Source organism: Lagenorhynchus albirostris, chromosome 16, assembly GCF_949774975.1.
Source record: "Lagenorhynchus albirostris chromosome 16, mLagAlb1.1, whole genome shotgun sequence".
Classification (NCBI taxonomy): domain Eukaryota; kingdom Metazoa; phylum Chordata; class Mammalia; order Artiodactyla; family Delphinidae; genus Lagenorhynchus; species Lagenorhynchus albirostris.
This window is the reverse complement of record NC_083110.1, coordinates 74,774,166-74,791,489: the sequence shown is the minus strand read 5'-3', so window position 1 is coordinate 74,791,489 and position 17,324 is coordinate 74,774,166. Positions and strand designations below refer to the sequence as shown.

The following is a 17,324-nucleotide window of genomic DNA, read 5'->3' as shown; positions in this document are numbered from 1 at the left end:
CTCTTGTGAACCCAGGTAGGGAAGCACCGATCAGCTCAACATCCTCATTCTACACTGAACGAAAGGAAGTCTGTAGGACGCTCACGTAAAGAGCATGGCGGAAAAGAAGAGGCCCTTCGAGTCAGGCAGACCTGGTCCTGCGAGAACTAGCCCCTCAACACTCAGCAAATCTTAACAGCTCAAAGCCTCTGCTCCCTCGCTCTTACGTGAGGAAGTGCAGAAATCCACCACCTAGAGCTGGGAGGGTGAAATGAAATCACGTATGAAAAGGTCCAGCAGGGCTACTCCACCAATGACAGCTCCTCTTTTTTTTTTTTTTTTTTTTGTGGTACGCGGGCCTCTCACGGTTGTGGCCTTTCCCGTTGCGGAGCACAGGCTCCGGACGCACAGGCTCAGCGGCCATGGCTCACGGGCCCAGCCGCTCCGCGGCATGTGGGATCTTCCCGGACCAGGGCACGAACCCGTGTCCCCTGCATCGGCAGGCGGACTCTCAACCACTGCGCCACCAGGGAAGCCCGACAGCTCCTCCTTATTACTGTTACTTGGAGAATTCATATTGCAGTGAATACGTGTCCAAGTGGCAAATATTATTTCTAACCCAACATTTCATTTTCCTGTGATTTATGACTTCAGTGTAAGAAAGCCTCAATCGCGGCTGCACCACTGGGCAGGCTCTTTCTGGGGAGTCCATCTGCACCCCAACCAGGTTCGTGTCTGGTATGGCCGGACGTGGCTCAGTAACAGGAGGACAATCTGAGAACAGGGCTCTGCATCCAGTTTCTACATCCAGTTGCTGGAGGGAACCAGGTACATTAGAGAGGTGAATGCAGGCCACACCTCTTGAAACTGAGGCTGTTCTGAATTCACATAGACAATGGATTTCCCATCGCCCACCAGCTATAACTATGATCAGGACTTCCCACATATTCACATTTTCTTTTTCTTTTTCATTCATTCATTCATTTATGGCTGCATTGGGTCTTTGTTGCTGCACGTGGGCTTTTCTCTAGTTGCGGCCAGCGGGGTCTACTCTTCGTAGCGGTGCGTGGGCTTCTCATTGCAGTGTCTTCTATTGTTGCGGAGCATGGGCTCTAGGGGCGCGGGCTTCAGTAGTTGTGGCACACGGGCTCAGGAGTTATGGCTCGCAGGCTCTAGAGCGCAGGCTGAGTTGTGGCTCACGGGCTTAGCCGCTCTGCGGCATGTGGGATCTTCCCAGACCAGGGCTCGAACCCGTGTCCCCTGCATTGGCAGGTGGATTCTTAACCTTGTGCCACCAGGGAAGCCCCACAGTCATTTTCTAAGGAGGCAGGTTTACTAGAGTTTTGTTCCAAACTTACAGATTTCCCTATTTGTGGAACTTTTGCAGAAAACAAACAATTCTCAAATATGCCACTAAGCTAGTGAGTGGACTGCTTTAGTTCTAAGTTAAAGATGAAGAAATAGATGTTACCACTGAATGAGGCACCTATTAGCTTGTAAGGTATTATGAAAATAATGCATGTAGGGAATTCCCTGGTGGTCCAGTGGTTAGGACTCCCCGCTTTCACCGCCGTGGACCCGGGTTCAATCCCTGGTCAGGGAACTAAGATCCCGCAAGCCATGTGGCGCAGCCAAAAAAAAAAAAAAAAAAGCATGTATTTATTTGGTTCCTGATGGTACAACCACACACACATAGCCCGAAACACACACCTTTTGAATCCTATCTATAATGGCGAGCTCAGGTTGGTTTCTATGACATTTAAAAGTTTCTTATTAAGCCTCAAGAGAGGTAAGCCAGCAGGAAACCACAGGTGCTACAAACTGGCCAGGCCCCTGCTAGTCTTCAGCCACCCCCTGCTGCTTCCGGGCTGTCAACACGCCCTCCCTTCCTCCCCCGCTCCGTCTCCCTCACACAGGTGCTGACTGATGCAAAGATCAAACTGTGGACACTAAGCTGTCTACCTGCCTAGGCTTCTATTTTCTTTTCCTCACAAAGCTGTCTTTAGCCCTTACGGTGTTCATGGTGCTGTAAGGAAAACAAAGCTGGCTCAGATGGGCTTCCTGTCTTTAAGAAACACACAGTCTAGTAGGGAAGCAAGAGATGCACCTGCATCATCCTTACCGCGTTATGTAACCTCAGAGCGAGTTCAGACCAAGCACTGATAGCAGACGGCAGAGGGGCCGTGTCCAGCGAAAGGCTGGGAGGGGGCAGGACAAGCCTGGGAGACAGGGAAGCAGGGGGCATCCTGCAGCATCCACTGCAGGGGAGCTGAGCAGGGGCGTCCCTGGGGGAAAGCGGTTCCCTCCGGTACAGTCATGGCCCAGGGGTGTGTGCACAGAGGAGAAGGAGGACTGAAAAAAGGTGAGGCCAGGCCTGGGCCCCAGGGGTCAGGTTGGAGTGACATGGTCACTCTTAAGCCTCCCAAACCCGCAGCCAGAGGGCCAACAAGACAACCAACCAAAGGCTCCATTATGCAGAAAATACAATGCCCGAAAGTCCAAATACTCGTAATCTGGATTGTCTTTTCATCATCAAACTAGAGAAAGGCATTACAATAAGATAAGCACCCCAAATCCCCCCAAAACCTGACATGGATCTCACTGGTACCATTCAGAGACCTCACGGGCACACAGCAAGCCGCCAACAAGCCCGATCATACAAGAACCTCCAGAGGCAGCGTTCCTACTTACAACTAAAAGTCACCTCGGTTACAGCCCTGCCCTGCCCAGGCGGGGGCAGGAGGCTGTCTGATGGAGATCATGGTTTCTTCTCAGCAGCAAAGAAGCGGAGATAAGGTTTCCCTGTAGGACTGTCCTCATATTGAATTCTACTCAGTTTTTAGAAATTGCTAGAAATCAAGAGCTTGGAAAGGGAAACTTAGAACCATCACAACAGCCCACGGTGCTGGAATGACGGTCCAGTACTAGGCCCACAAGCCCCATATGGTGGTGGGTGGAGGAAAGGCCCCAGGAGGACTAGGGAGGCAGGGTACCACCACCCCTGGAAATGGACTAATCCTTCGCAGGAAGGTTCTAGTTGCCGACTTAAGATACATGAATTTTTCAAGCCGAAGAATCAGGCAGAAAGCTGAAAGTGGGTCTACGTAAGGGGAAGGAAGATACTAATGAGGTAAGTGGGGCCTATTCAGAAGGACTCAGTTCCTCTCGTTGGCAAGCCTGGGGGACTCTCTGGTTTGGGGCTTGAGCAGGTGTCGGTCACACTGTGGGACGTCCCGTAGGGCCGATGAACAGTGGACTAAGAGACCCCACAGGCAGGTTGACGTACCCTGAGCACTTGACTCAAAATCTTCAAGGGATGTAAGCCATACAGCCGAGAAGGTGCAAAGCTCAGGTGAGCTCAGGACCCAGAGGTAGAGAGCTCTTTGCAGGCTCTCAGCAGGTGCCCCGGGGTCACCGTTCAGCTGGTTTCAAGCCTCAGGCTGTTTCCAAAGGCAGCCTGAGCTCGGGGTGCACCGGGAGATGGCCCCCAACAGCACGGTTACCTGGCTTAGAAGTTCCTTTCCTGGCCTTTTGCTCCCTAGGGGCAGCGGTCTCCGAGGCAGAGTGGCGGGCCAGCCGGCCACCGAGTTGCTTACCCTCCGTGGGCGAATTGAACTTGGTCTCGTTGACGAAGGTGGACAGGTCCGAGGGCTGCGGGTAGTCCTGCTTGTCGGCCTCCAGGTCCACCGTCATGCACGTCCACTTCTGGTTGGTGACCGCCAGCTTCTCCTCGTCGGTTGCGTGGACCACCGCGGAGATGACGGGCGGCGTTTCCGGCGTGGTCACGGGGGTGGGGTCCTACCAGGAGAAGGGAAGCTGTCTCTTCTCTCGTCCAGCCTCCGCGCCCACCCACAGGGGTCTGGGCCCCCCTCACCAGGACCGGTCCCTGTCAAATTCCTCTGCTCAAAATAGTCCCAAGGACACCAAGTCTTTCCGCTATGAATTTCTGTTTCTGATGGTTTTGTTTCAGGGGGTGATGACCGTGGGTTTTAAAAGAATCAGGATTTTGTGTCTGGGTTATTTGAGATACTCCTGCCCATTCGCTTTGAGAAAAATAAGGAAACTTTTACTACGGAAATGTTGATGAAGGCAACTATAGTGTGACGCCCACAGTGCTTCAGGCTTGCACATCAACATCATCAACATTGCCTGACAGTCCTCACGCCTGACACGGGAGGTAGAGACAGGGGGGCCTCATCTCCATCTCCACAGAGGGTGCGCAGCTGAGCAGGGCAGGGTGGGAGCCCAGAAATGTTACAGCAGAGGTGGCATTGGACCCAAGACCCCTCTCGTGGGGCTGGGCGCCTCTCTGCAGCCTCGCCCTGCCCAGGGCTGGCTGGCCAGGGCTTTGCTTGTTTTATGACCTTGAATGGCCTGGCACACACTTCAGGATACCCTTCTTGGTCTGTAAACAGGGTAGAAGAAATGGCGTATATTTGGTAGAGGAACTATAGGAAGAGGGAGACAGGGACTCGTATGAAGAAAGAGCCCAAGCCGCCACTTCTGCAGGGGATGAAAGCCCTTTATCTCCCCATCCTGACCCTGGTTACATAATCCAGGGTTCCTGACATATATTCATTTCTTTCTCACTACATATGCGTTTATCTCAACAGTCTTCCGCAACTTGATATTCAAGTTAAGTTCTCAACAGATTAACTGGCCAAAATGGACCAGCACGACTCCCATAGAATCCAACTGACATTTTTCCTGAACATCTGCCTATTCTTGGGACATACTCTGATGTTTCCCCAAGGAAAGGGATCAAAACAATGTCTTGCAAACACTGAGGGACCCTCCATGTAGGAGGCAAGGAGAGGGGCATGATGAGTAGAAAAGAAAACTCTATTGACTAATGGGGAATAAAAACACATCAGCCTTATCTTCCCGAGTGAGGGATAAAATCACAAGTATCAAGGGAACATTATACCTGAGAAGGTGGATCAGAGAGAGGAGACCGTTTTGGCGACTTTTTCACCCTAAATGTGTCACTGGAAACAAAATGGAAAATGTAAACACAACAGACAGAGGCACAGAACATTCCAGAGCCGACTGAGGCCCAGAGCATCTGACTGCTGAGTATCTGACCCAGACCACCCTCCAGTCTACACCACTCCAACACCAACTGAAAGACGTCCACACCGACAATCCATTCCGACTTTTTAACAGATATTATTATTGCCCCCGAGGGAAAGAGTCATCAAGCTGGAAATCTTGGAAAAGATGCCATTTTGGAGAGCTGACCCAGAAAATGAAGCTAAATTTACCCAGATGTTCTTATTTCAAAAGGCAGATTCTGGTGAGCAGATTAATAGATCTGGATCCATCCAGGAATGTCTGAACCAACTAAGGTGGGGGAGGGGACGTCAGCTCGTGACACCAGTTAACAGGATCCAGTTCACAGAAGACCAAGCCGACACAGCACTCAAAACAACTGAAGGAGCCGTGCAGAAACAGGAAGCAAAGTCCCGGGTCTTCAGCGAGAACTGGCAGATTCCCTCCTACGCGCGGGAACCCTGAGCGTAATGGATTCCCGCACCTCTGAACTTCTGGGTGGGATTCTGACTAAAGGCAGGGCGAGGGGTGAGATCATTTTTTTTTTTAAATTATGGTAGAATACACATAACATAAAATTTACCATCTTCAACGCTTTTAAGTGTACAGTTCAGTAGCGTAAAGTACATTCACATTGTTGTGCAACCAATCTCCGGAACTGCTTTTCGGAGATGAAACAATTTTTTAAAAAATGTCTTTCCTAACCACGATTAACAACTCTGGTCTCTCTTTTTTTCCCCCTCGTATAAATAACTGGGGGCTGAGGGGGAGGGGAGGAGAGGGGAGGACCTAGGCAAAGGAAGCATCAGCTCAGACTCCAGAGGAGTCAGAAGGGGCCTTTAGCACAGACGGCTCCCTTAAGTCTACTGGGTGGTCAGGGGTGCATCTCCACTATCAGAATGGAGGCTTCTCCACCTGCAGATCGGCCCCTGCCCCCTGGTCTCAGGCCCCTCCGTGGTCTGGTCCTGCCCCCAGCAAGGCAAGGGCTTGTGCGGGGGTCCCCCTCACCTTAGACCACCCCCCTTCCCTCCCCTGCTCTAAACGTTAACTGGGTGGACAGAGCAAATTGGCACCAAGTTCCTCCTCGTGTTCTCTGGAATGAAACGCTCCAACAATGGCTTTCAGTCATGAAAGAAATACCATAAATGGTTATTTACAGCATTTATGACATTTGCCATGTGAACAGTGCAATCACAGCTTGAAGCATATATTTATCCATGCATATAAATATACAACTGTGTATTTTACAGTTGCTAAATGGCTCTAAAATACCAAAGAAATCCCTTGGGCAGAAGAGAGCCTGAGAGACTCCACCCTATCCCGGGGCTGCTGGATGTCTGGGGCCAGGCCAGCTCCTCGTGGAATAATGGAGAGGCAGAGAAAGTGCCTGTCCTTGGGACCCCCGGGGAGCAGCCCACAAGATCTCTCCTGGCCAGGGAGGCAAAGCAGTCCAGGCACAGCGGTGGTCTGCTCTGTTGCTCTGTCTCCCTCAACAAGGCGACCCCCAGATGGCATGCTGATACCTAGCCCGGTCCTGCTGACCCAGAGCAGCCTGGCGATGGCTCTCACAGCCGTGTGCTCCACTGAGCTGACCCTGCGTTTCAGGGGGCTCCCATCAGTCTCAATTTGAAACAGCTCAAACATTTCTGCTTCACGTGTAGCCAGAACAAGTGGTAGCGGGTGCTGCCTGCGGTTGGACTGGGTGGTTATTTTAATGTGAAGCCACGATACTTTGAAGGCAATCGCCCAATTTCAAATGAAAGAAGGGATGAGAGTGAAAAAAAAAAATGTATGGGTTTCAGATGAAGACGTCCAATAAGCAAGGGGAAAAAAAAACTTCCATTCCTGACAAGCAGGCAGATGTTGGATAATCACGTTTTCACAGCCAAGCAGTTTCATTTATGCTAATCACGATGAGACAGATAAATAACCTCTACTACTGGGAAGCCCCATGCCCCATCACTCCCAGGCCCGCCACAGAAATACGTAAGGAGCAGCCATGGAAAGGAAATAAAAAGAGCGTGGAAGCAAAAACAAAGGCAGAAGAAAGCACATTTAGTGTAAGAGGCAGATTCCGTTTAATTTACTTACAACAGAGAACATACAGACATCACGTCTTCAACCATCCTAAGACAAGAACACAAAGAAAAAGAGAGACAGACAGAAGGAACTGACAAAAAAGGTAAATCTGCAGACAACTGGTTATTAATGGGTTAGAAGCTACAACAGCCATCCACTGCTCTGCTTGGAAGTGTGGGCCACATCCCCGCTTTCTGGAGAGGGGCTGTCAGAGAACGCCTTCCTCTCTTGGTTCCAGTTATCCCATAAAATGCTGGTGGCTCAAAGAGCTTTGTCACCCCAGTGTAGGATTCCAAGCATCTGCCCTAGAGGTAAGACCTGGAGACGGGTTAGCGTCCCCAACCTCGGTTAGCTATCTCTGATGACAGAACAGAAGAGAACCAAGCTCTCTGCAGGGAAGCAGGAGGTAGTGGCTACAAACTGGCTCTCATCCCCCAAATGAGAGATTAGCTTTGTGATTTGGGCCTTTCAGATTTCTCCGGTTTCAGGCTTAAAACAAAGCTTCCAACAAAGATGCTATGGAATCTTTAAGGAGGGCCTGGTTTGGCCGCTGATCTAAGAAAAGTCCCATTTTGGGCCAGGACTGTTTCCTCTATCCAACACCGGACAGAGGTAAGGCGATCCAAGGCCAAAGCCTGCTTAGAGACCTTCTTCTCAGGAAGCCCTGGGTTCTTCTCAAATGTTAAGTGCTTGGGGGAGCCCAGAACGAGAGGTAAACAGGTCACCATCTATCTCAATTTGTGCCAGGCAGACTCGGAGGGGCCGGCAGCCATGGTCTGTTCTGCTGAGTTGCCGCCAGAAGCCCAGTCTCCTTGGCCTTGTTAAATTATTGACGCTACTACATGAGTGGAGAAAAGATCCAAGCACCAAACCACCTACACTTGGACCAAAGTCCTGAGGATGGACCGGTAGCCATCCGAGTTGGAGCTGGGTCTTGGGATGAATTCCAGAGGCGTGGACACGTAGTGTTATGCTCAGTCTACTTGGCCAGTGTTTGGATAGCAGACCTGATTATTAACGGCCTCCTGGGGACCGTGGGGACTGCTTCTCCCTTTCAGGTCCCATTGACCTTTTCTGGACCTACAGGGCCTGTGGACGCTCGTCTATGAAGATGACTACACAGGGGTGAAGACAAACCGGCGTGCTTCTTACACGTTAGCTGGGGTACAGGAAGGGGCCCAGACCAGACCTCTCTCTCTCTCAAGGGCTTCCCAAGCCTACTGTGTTTGCCTCCTGGGCTAATGTCTCCTTAATGGGCAGAAACAAACACTACAAATTTTAATAATATAAGGGCAGATCTCTTAGTTTTGAGGCCACTCCAAAAAGCAATTCATGTGTTAAACAGAAAATGCCAAGTCACCAACAGGGAGGCTGACCAGACCTCCACTGGGCTGCTCCCTTTCCATGGTTCCCACACTCTCCTGAAGTTGAAAGTCAGGTCTTCAGCTACAAGTAAAGCTTTAGACCACTGACTAATTGAGGCAAAAGATCAATGACTCTAGACCCAACGGGATATGTGGATGGAAAAAGCCAGCACCGTGGGCGGAGAGAGGAATGAAAACAGGTATCCTGCCGCAAACATGGTGGCACTGCAGCCAATGGGGGACGGGTCATCCAGGCACGTGAGCGACAATCACAGCCAATGCTCAGCCCCGACTCCGATCTTACCACCTGCACCCCTGAACTTACGTCTTGAGGGGCGTCTTCTTCTTCTTGGCGGGCTTGTTCAGCCCATCCCCGTCCACTCCATTGGCTTCGACGGTACTGGCTGGGATCTCAAAGGAGGCTGGGGATTTAGAAGGTGAGCTGGGGGTCTTAGAGCATGTCTTAAAGGGCTCAGTGGACTCGTCACAGGCGTCCGGGTCAAAGCTGTATGACTGTTGGGGCAGTTTGGGAGACTCCTGCATTTTTGAGGTGGAAGAAAAAGGGTTAAAATTGGGGTCATCCCACTTGTCAATATCAAAGGTGTAGGTACCTTTAGCGATAGGGATGTCATTGGGTTCAGCAGGGGATCTGGTAGGCGAGGCAGGAGTGTTGTCGAGTTTTTCGGGTGTTTTTTTCATCTTTGGCCTCCTTAGGGGCATTTTGGCAACCGGCTTTTTGCCTATCTTTTTGGTGGGAGGGGGGTTTTCCTGCTGGGTGTCCCAACTACCCTTGTCCTCAGAATAGTCAAACTCCAGCCTCACTGAGAGGCCTTTGGCTGGGGAGTCCTCTTGCCCCCCAGTATCCAATGGGGACACCTCCACCACCTCTGGGGCCGTGGCAGGAGACAATGCTTTCCTTCCAGCGAGGGGTGAGTTCTGCACTCTGCCACCCCCAGAAGCTGGGGGGATGGCCCCTTCTGCACCCTCGGAGTCCAGAGGGCAGGCAGCCTTGGGCACAGCAGCAGGTTCTACGGGTGCCTCCTCCGATAAGGCTGGTCCAGAACCTTCCGTCTTGGCCGATTCCGTTTTCGTCTCGGCGATTCGATTCTCCTCGCTGGGGTCGGGACTCTCTTCGGCTGGCTCTTGCTGTGTCTCTTTCACTGGGGGGGTTTCAGGGGGTTTCTTAGTGGTCTGTTTCTTTTTTAAGGAAGGTGGCCTCGGTTTCTTAGTTCGCTTAAGAGTACTGGAAGCACTGCTCGAACCCGTGCTATGTGCATCCGGGGCCGGGGCCGCGGCCTCGGGGTTGCCTGAGCAAGAAGCACCATCAAAGTCACCGGCTTGCAGGCTGAGCGAGCGGGATAACGTCGACTTAGAGATGGGGACAGAGTCCGTGGACTTCCTCCGCGAGCTCACCTTGCAATCCTGATTCTTAGAGTCTGAGGAGCGAGGCTCCAAGGTCTGAAAATTATCCACCAGCTCGATGTTGTCAAAGTCCAAGTTGTAAGTCCCGCTGCTGGCTATCGGCTTGTCTTCATCGAAGACGGAGGAGAAGGACTGTGTCGGAGGACGGAAAGGACTTCCTTCCACCGAGCTGCTGTGGGGGCCATCGGGGACACAGACCGGCTCAGAGCCACATCCTGAGGAAACGGAGACAAAGCCGTCACTGAAGGACACAGGACACTTCGGACAGTCTCTCATCCCATGCCAGACTACAACCCTCTAATACCAGAGCCCCAGGTCAGCCCACCCATCACTGGACAGGCATGCTGCTTGGGTACAAATCCTGCTCTCACCCATTGGCTCCAGGGTCTGGACAAGCTGACCCTCAGCTCTCTCATCTGTAAAGTGGGAGCAATAAGGGCTGTTTAAGGAATAGCTCAAATCCTTGTCATTCAAAATACGTTTACCAAGTGCCTGATCAAACAAAGCACCTGTTCTGGGCGTTGGGTATTCAACAATGAACGAAATCTTTGCCCTTCTGGAAGTTACATTCTTTAGGGAGAAGACAGTCAAGGAACAATAAACAAGTAAAACGTATGGACTGTTGGACGGTGATGAGTGCTATGGAGAAAAAGAAAGCCAGGGGAGGGGTGTTGCAATTTTAAAATAAGGCAGCTGGGCAAAGCCCTCCAAGGAGGAAACACTGAAGCCAAGATCAGAAACGAGGTAAAGGCGTGAACCAGGGGGATACCTGCGGGGGGAAGCATCCTAGGCAAAGGGAACAGCAAGTGCAAAGGCCCTGGGGTAGGCGCACACCTGGTGTGTTGCAGAAATATCAGAGGCCAGTGTGGCTAAAGTAAAGGAGAGGGGCAGGAAAGGAAGACAGAGAAATAATGCAAGTAAAGCATAGTGAGCCTTTAGGAAATACTAGTTGCTATCATCATCCAGCCTGCTCTTGACTCGTCAGAGCCTTTATCCGGAGGCCCCGGGCAACTGCAGCAGGACTGAGCTCGCCCCGTCGGCCACCTGTCCCGACTCCAGGCATCCCCGTAATCTCGCCCTCCAACCCTGCCTGCCATGCTCCTCTTCTTGGCCTTCCCTCTCATCCATCCTCTCTCCATTTTTCTAGAGCTTCTTCCCCGTTTCTCCTCCTCCCTCAGCCACTACCAGCCAAGGAGGCTGATCCTTATTTTAAAACATGCTGCGGGCGCTCCAGATGCTGGCCGAGACATTCCATCATCTCATGACCCCACTGCTCTGCTGGGATGCGGCCAGCCTGGCCTCGGCTACTCTGGGCTCTGCCCGCACCCGGCGGCACCTTGCATGCATTTCTGGCTTCACAGCTGTCCTGGGCAGTCAAGATGCCAGAAAACGATTGGCCAGAAAACTGAAAACGTGTCCCTAGACAAAGGGGAGAAAATGTTGCAAAGTGGCCTGCAGAAGAAGGAGTTCAAGAGCTGGTACAGGGACCTCCCCGGCGGTCCAGTGGGTAAGACTCCGGGCTTCCACCGTAGGGGGCGCAGTTTCGACCCCTGGTCGGGGAACTAAAATCCCGCATGCTGTGTGCAGCGGCCAAAAAAAGGAAAAAAAAAAAAAAAGAGGTGGCACATATATGACTTGGGACGGCATTCCACTACAGGAGTTATATCCTGCAGTACCCACCCCGCCCCTTGCCGTGGGTTGCCAGATAAAATATAGGATGTTCAGTTAAATTTGCATTTAGAATAAAAGAATACATTTTTTAGTATAAATATGTCCCAAGTCCCAGTCACTCACTGTGTATCTGCGATTCTAATTTAATCGGACGCTCTGTATTTTTGTTTGCTAAATCTGGCAGCCCTAATCCCTCATTCCAACAAACCAACAAGGTTTGAGAAATGCTCACTTACCCCCAAACTGCCTTCCTACTGTAGATTTTTCTCAGAGCGGTTCATGCTCACAGCAGCACACCCCGAGGTGGTGAGCACTTAGCAGAGAACCGCAGGAGATGAAGACAACACGGGGAAACTGCCGGCCTCCTGAGTTCAGGTACTGGTCTAATTTATCTTCGTTTTCCCTGGACCTGCCACACTTTCTCTTGCCAGCTCAATAAATGCCTCTGGCATTGAGATCACTTCCTGGAAGCAGGTCTATTCGCCAGCCATGGTTTCAAACCTTCCCTTCTCTTCTGCATCCAAAGCCACCCCAGGCCCTACTTGGAGCAGATGTCCTAGAAGATGGGAGCACTTGCTTGAAGGCTCTCAACACTTTTTGCCAAAAGATTCCTCCGTGTCTCGAAAACACTCCTGCTTCATTCTCATCTCAAAAGATGTCCCCTCCCTTCTTCTTTCTACAACCGTCTCCCTCCCTATTTCCTCCAGAGACTGGCACCCTCTGGCATCCCATCCTCGCATCAGCAGTTGCCCCCCCTTCCTGCCCTGGACACACAGTACAGAGGGCACCGAAGGACCAGGGGACTCAGAGGACCAGGTGTTTCAAGTGGGCCTTGCAGGAGAGAGAACGGGCCTCAGCCCAGCCCATCATTTCCAAAGCAAGGCCCACAACTGCTGACCTGTGTTCTCTCAGGCTGCTACGCATACCCCAGCAGCCTGAAGAAGGAAGTCTTTCGAGGCCCTTCAGATGTCAGGAGTTCTCCCCAGACCGTGCAACAGTCAGCAGATATGCAGCTCAACCATCTGCTAACTGTTTTCCCCAGAAGAAAAGCTCTCTGACGGCTTAATGTGGCTTTCCTCTTTAGAACTGACACACCCTAATTAAATCATCATGGACCAGGAAATCGAGTCTCGACACAGGGCTTCTTAGCCTCGGCACTGTGGCCATCTCAGGATGGTTAGTACTTTGTCGCAGCGGGCCCAGCCTGTTCATTGTAGGATGTCTAGCAGAATCCTTGGCTTCTGCCCACTAGATGCCATTAGCATCCCCCCACCCCAAGCTGTGACAACAAAAATGTGTCTAGAAATTACCAAATGTTCCCTGGGGGGCGCAATAATCCCTGGTTGAGAACCACTGTTTTATTGTCTGTTGACCGGAGCAGGGCTGGGAGGGCCCTTCGATGCTCTTCAGAGAAAACTTTAGACCAGAGAAATGGGTCACTGCCACGTGCAGGCCTTGATTTTCCAAAGCAAGTGTGGTCCAACTGGATTCCCGGTCCCCCGCACTGGATTTCTAAATGTCCATACATCGTATCTGCATGAAGACAGTTTATTCATTCATTCCTATATGTCAAACAATCTGGCTGCCTCCTATACGTCAACCACTGTGGGGCATGCTGTGGACACAGAGGTAAGGAAGGATCCATCCACGTGCTCACGTCCTCTGCCTGCTGCATCCCAACAGCGCAGACCTGGGCAACGCTTGCCCTGGAGACCAACGCCTTGTCCTGGCTCCAGGTTCTGGCTCAGTCTGAGGACAAAATCAGCATCTTTGGTTCATGACACACAAAGGATTACTAGGTGGTGCCCGACATATCAGTCAGCTCAGGCCACCAGAACAAAGTCCACAGACCAAAGGGCTTAAACAACACAGCTCTGGAGGCTGGAAGTCCGAGGTCAAGGGGTCCACAGGTTTGGTTTCTCCTTGACTTGCTGACGGCCATCTTTTCCCTGTGTCCTCACACGGCCTTTGCTCTGTGTGAGCTCATCCCTAACGTCCCCTCCTCTTCTTACAGGGACGCCAGCCCTAATAGATTAGCGCCTTACGACCTCATTTAACCTTCATCACCTCCTTAAAGGTCCTATCTCCAAATACAGTCACATTGGGGGGTCAGGGCTTCAACACATGAACTTGAGGGCACACAGTGCAGTCCCTAACTGCTAGGCAATACAATCCCCAAGCTAAGGAAAAAAGAAATGTGTTTGGAAACAAGAGGGGATTCCAAGGAAAGGGAGAAAGCCAACAAGGGGCAACCGATGTCACCCAACTCTCACACTACTGTCTTCAAAGGCCACATCCCTTAGCCTTGCTGACTGCTTCTAATTGGAGCACGTACTGCCAGCTGTGTTGTGCTGCTCCCTCCGCCTCCCTCCACCTCACCCCCAGCCAGCTCACCCTGGGCAGGAACCCACAGGCCCAGAGGCCTAAAGGTGCCAACACAAGGCACCCCTGCACTCAGACGCTTAGCCTCATCCAGTGTATCAAGCGTAAATGGTCTTGTACACGGGGAGCCTACCTCTACATCCTTCCAAGTATGTGAATAACAATCCATTGCAATCAATAATGTTTATTCTGGAAAAGGCCTCCGTTTTTTTGTTTGTTTGTTTGTTTTGCGGTACGCGGGCCTCTCACTGTTGTGGCCTCTCCCGCTGCGGAGCCCAGGCTCCGGACGCGCAGGCTCAGCGGCCATGGCTCACGGGCCCAGCCGCTCCGCGGCATGTGGGATCTTCCCGGACTGGGGCACGAACCCGTGTCCCCTACATTGGCAGGCAGATTCCCAACCACTGCGCCACCAGGGAAGCCCAAGGCCTCCGTTTTAAGTAGGCTAATGAGAGAGAAATAGAGCCTGACTCAGTCCTCATGCAGCATTTTGCCTGAGACGCTCACTGAAAGCCCCGACTTGTGGCTCCTCCCTGGCGAAGCGGCTCAGCACGGCTGGGATCAGGGCTCGGAACGCCCATTTTCACAGGTGCTACAGGTGGCTCCCAGAGCAGGGAAGTCGGGCCCGGGCTAGCTCATGTCACCTGCTTCCTATCAGGACAGTCTAGTTCTTCACATCTCCGGGGGCAATGTTTTCACATGTGGCCACAGATGTGGCTTGGAGGATCAGCCTGGATGGCTTGGACTGATCTTTGAGGTGAGTTCTGATTGCTTATGGGGACTCAGCGGTGTGGGACGTCAGGGCAGGTGGAAGTGACAGGCAGATGCGGTCCCTGTGTGTCCACTCTCTGATGTGGTCACTAAACCCAGAACGGACCAGCAAGAGAGGCAGGCAGCCCATGCAAAACCGGCTTCTCTCCCAGACCCGGGAGGCTTCCGGACTCTCACGCAGACCCTGCTGGGTCCCGAGGACCTCCACACCTGGCAGGTCTGTGCCCGCTGCTTCCTGGACACCTGCCCTGCTCTCCCACGTCTATGCTCTCCAACCTGCCTTCAGCTCCCAAAGGCTGAGGAGCAGCCCTGCTCGAGGCTCTGTGGGTCACGACAGCTATCGACCGGGGTGACTGTTTGCAGATGGAGAAATTCTCTGTGAAAACAGGTTGGATCCACCTGAGCTGGACGTTGAGTGCAGTCAAGATCCTCCAGCGAGGTCATTAAGGGCAGACAATGTGAGTCCAGAGGCTCAGGGCCCTGCCAGGTTCTTGGTGTGCCCACCCAAGGTGCCCAGGGCCACCCCTGGCAGGTTATTCAACTCCTCTGAGCCTCAACCATACATCAAGCATTCTTGTGAGGATGAAACAGGAGGAGCACGTAAGCACCTAGTCCCGGGTACAGCAGTGCCAGGAAACAGCAGCCGTGGGCCCCAACTCTTACACACACCACCATGACCCCACTCCCAGTGCCCCTGCCCCAGGACGGGAAGGGCCCTCGCCTGGCCGGGCTCTCAGATGCCTCGCCTGATACCAGGAGGCTTCCTGTCTCTCTGCGGCGGGCACCCTGCACTTCAACCTCAGAGGAGATGAGAGCAAGTGACAATATGTATGGAGACTGAGTCCTGAGACGTGAGAACAGAAGCCCCTGGGTGCAGTAAGCTCCCTTCTGGGTCAATCTGCAGACAGCAGTCCACACACGGCCACGTGGAGCACAACTGGAGCCTCAACGAGGCCACCCTCCCCGCGGAGCAGTGAGGAAAGGTCGAGGTCAAGCAGGGCACGGGTGGCTCTGGTCACCTCCAAGGCCCCCCACACCGGCCTTCCCCGTGCTGGGCATCCTCCCAGCGACAATGAGCAAACAGCGCTTCCCCCACGGGGAACCACGTCTCCAGAGGGAGGGCAACTGTAGGATGGAAACCCGCCCCTGGTCTCATAGACAGGCTTTCCTCACTGACCATCTACTTGCCACCCACCTGGCAACCGCATGGCCTACCCTCTGCCTCGGATGTACCGGTTCATCTCGCCTGCACAGAGAGCAACTTGATTTCCAAATGGAAGGGAGTCGAGAAGCGGGGATTCTGATCCCACAGCCCCTCACTTGTTTTGAGACCAAGGGCAAGGTCCAGAAGCCCCACATCTCACTGGCAAGCAGGTGATGAGATGCCCAGTACCGGGATGCTGTGAGCACTGGGGTTCCTTCCCTTGCCTGAGATGGGATGAAACTTGCTAAGAACCTGGCACAGGACTGGCAGACATGAAATGGAGCTATTATTTAATTATGTGACGCTTAATTATGTCCTTCAGTGGTCAGTTTTGAGTTCTAATAATGCAGCCACGCGTCCTGATCACAGAACCATGAAAAGTCGGAGTGGGAAGGATCTCAGAGGACTCACGGGTCACCTGCTTCATTTTACAGATAAGAAAACGGCTCAGAAAGTGATTCAGTTATATATATATATATTTTTTCTTCTTTTTCAGATTCTTTTCCATTATAGGTTATTGCAAGACACTGAAAATAGTTCCCTGTGCTCTACAGTAGGTCCCTGTTTAACTATTTTGCACTCAGTAGAGTGTTTATGCTAATCCCAAACTCCTAATTTACCTCCCACTCCCCCACTGTCCCCTCTGGTAACCGTAGGTTTGTTTCTTATGTCTGTGGGTCTATTTCTGTTTTGTAAATAAGTTCATTTGTATCATTTTTTTTGGATTCCACATATAAGTGATATTATATGATGTTTGTCTTTCTCTGTCTGGCTTACGTCACTTAATATGATGGTCTCTGGGTGCGTCCATGTTGCTGCAAATGGCATTATTTCGTTCTTTTTTAATGGCTGGGTGGTATTCCACTGTGTATATATATGCACTGCATCTTCTCCGTCCATTCATCTGTCGATGGACACTTGGTTTGCTTCCATGTCTTGGCTATTGTAAGTAATGCTGCTATGAACAATGGGGTGCACGTAACTTTTCAAATTAATTTTCTCCCGTTTCTTTTCAATTAAAGAGGTTAATTTCACTTTTATTTTTTAGTTAATCTGTCTATAACGTAGCAACCTAAGGTAAAATCATGTCCTCGCTGAAAATAAGATTTAATGACTAATCCACATAGGCAATTACATGTTTTTGTATCATGAGCTAAACCATCAGTTTTAACCAACTATGCAAGAATTATAAAGCCATTGAAATAAAAGCCATAAAGGCTTGAGTGACCATCCCTAGTTAGACTATGTTAATCAATGGTAAATGCTAAGAGCCTCTGGAATGTATATTTACCCAATAACTAGTAAAATCATACAATCATTAAAAAATCTTAGGTCAGTTATTAAAAAAAAAAAGAAAAAAAAAAAGAAAAAAAACTGGGCTCAGATAAGGCACAGCCCAGACG

General features: G+C 51.4%; 1 protein-coding gene across 11 annotated transcripts in view; it reads right to left on the bottom strand.

Moving 5' to 3' along the window:
* TACC2 (transforming acidic coiled-coil containing protein 2) overlaps nucleotides 1-17,324 on the bottom strand; it is a 206,824-nt gene that overhangs the window by 28,821 nt on the left and 160,679 nt on the right. For 10 of the 11 annotated variants that reach the window (XM_060125889.1, XM_060125887.1, XM_060125894.1 and 7 more), the window contains 3 exons: nucleotides 8,800-10,111; nucleotides 4,907-4,967; nucleotides 3,576-3,777 (listed from right to left, as the gene is read on the bottom strand). In XM_060125889.1, the coding sequence (XP_059981872.1) occupies nucleotides 3,576-3,777; nucleotides 4,907-4,967; nucleotides 8,800-10,111 (1,575 nt within the window). The remainder of the gene's footprint in view (nucleotides 1-3,575; nucleotides 3,778-4,906; nucleotides 4,968-8,799; nucleotides 10,112-17,324) is intronic. The other variant, XM_060125898.1, reaches the window with a different exon arrangement.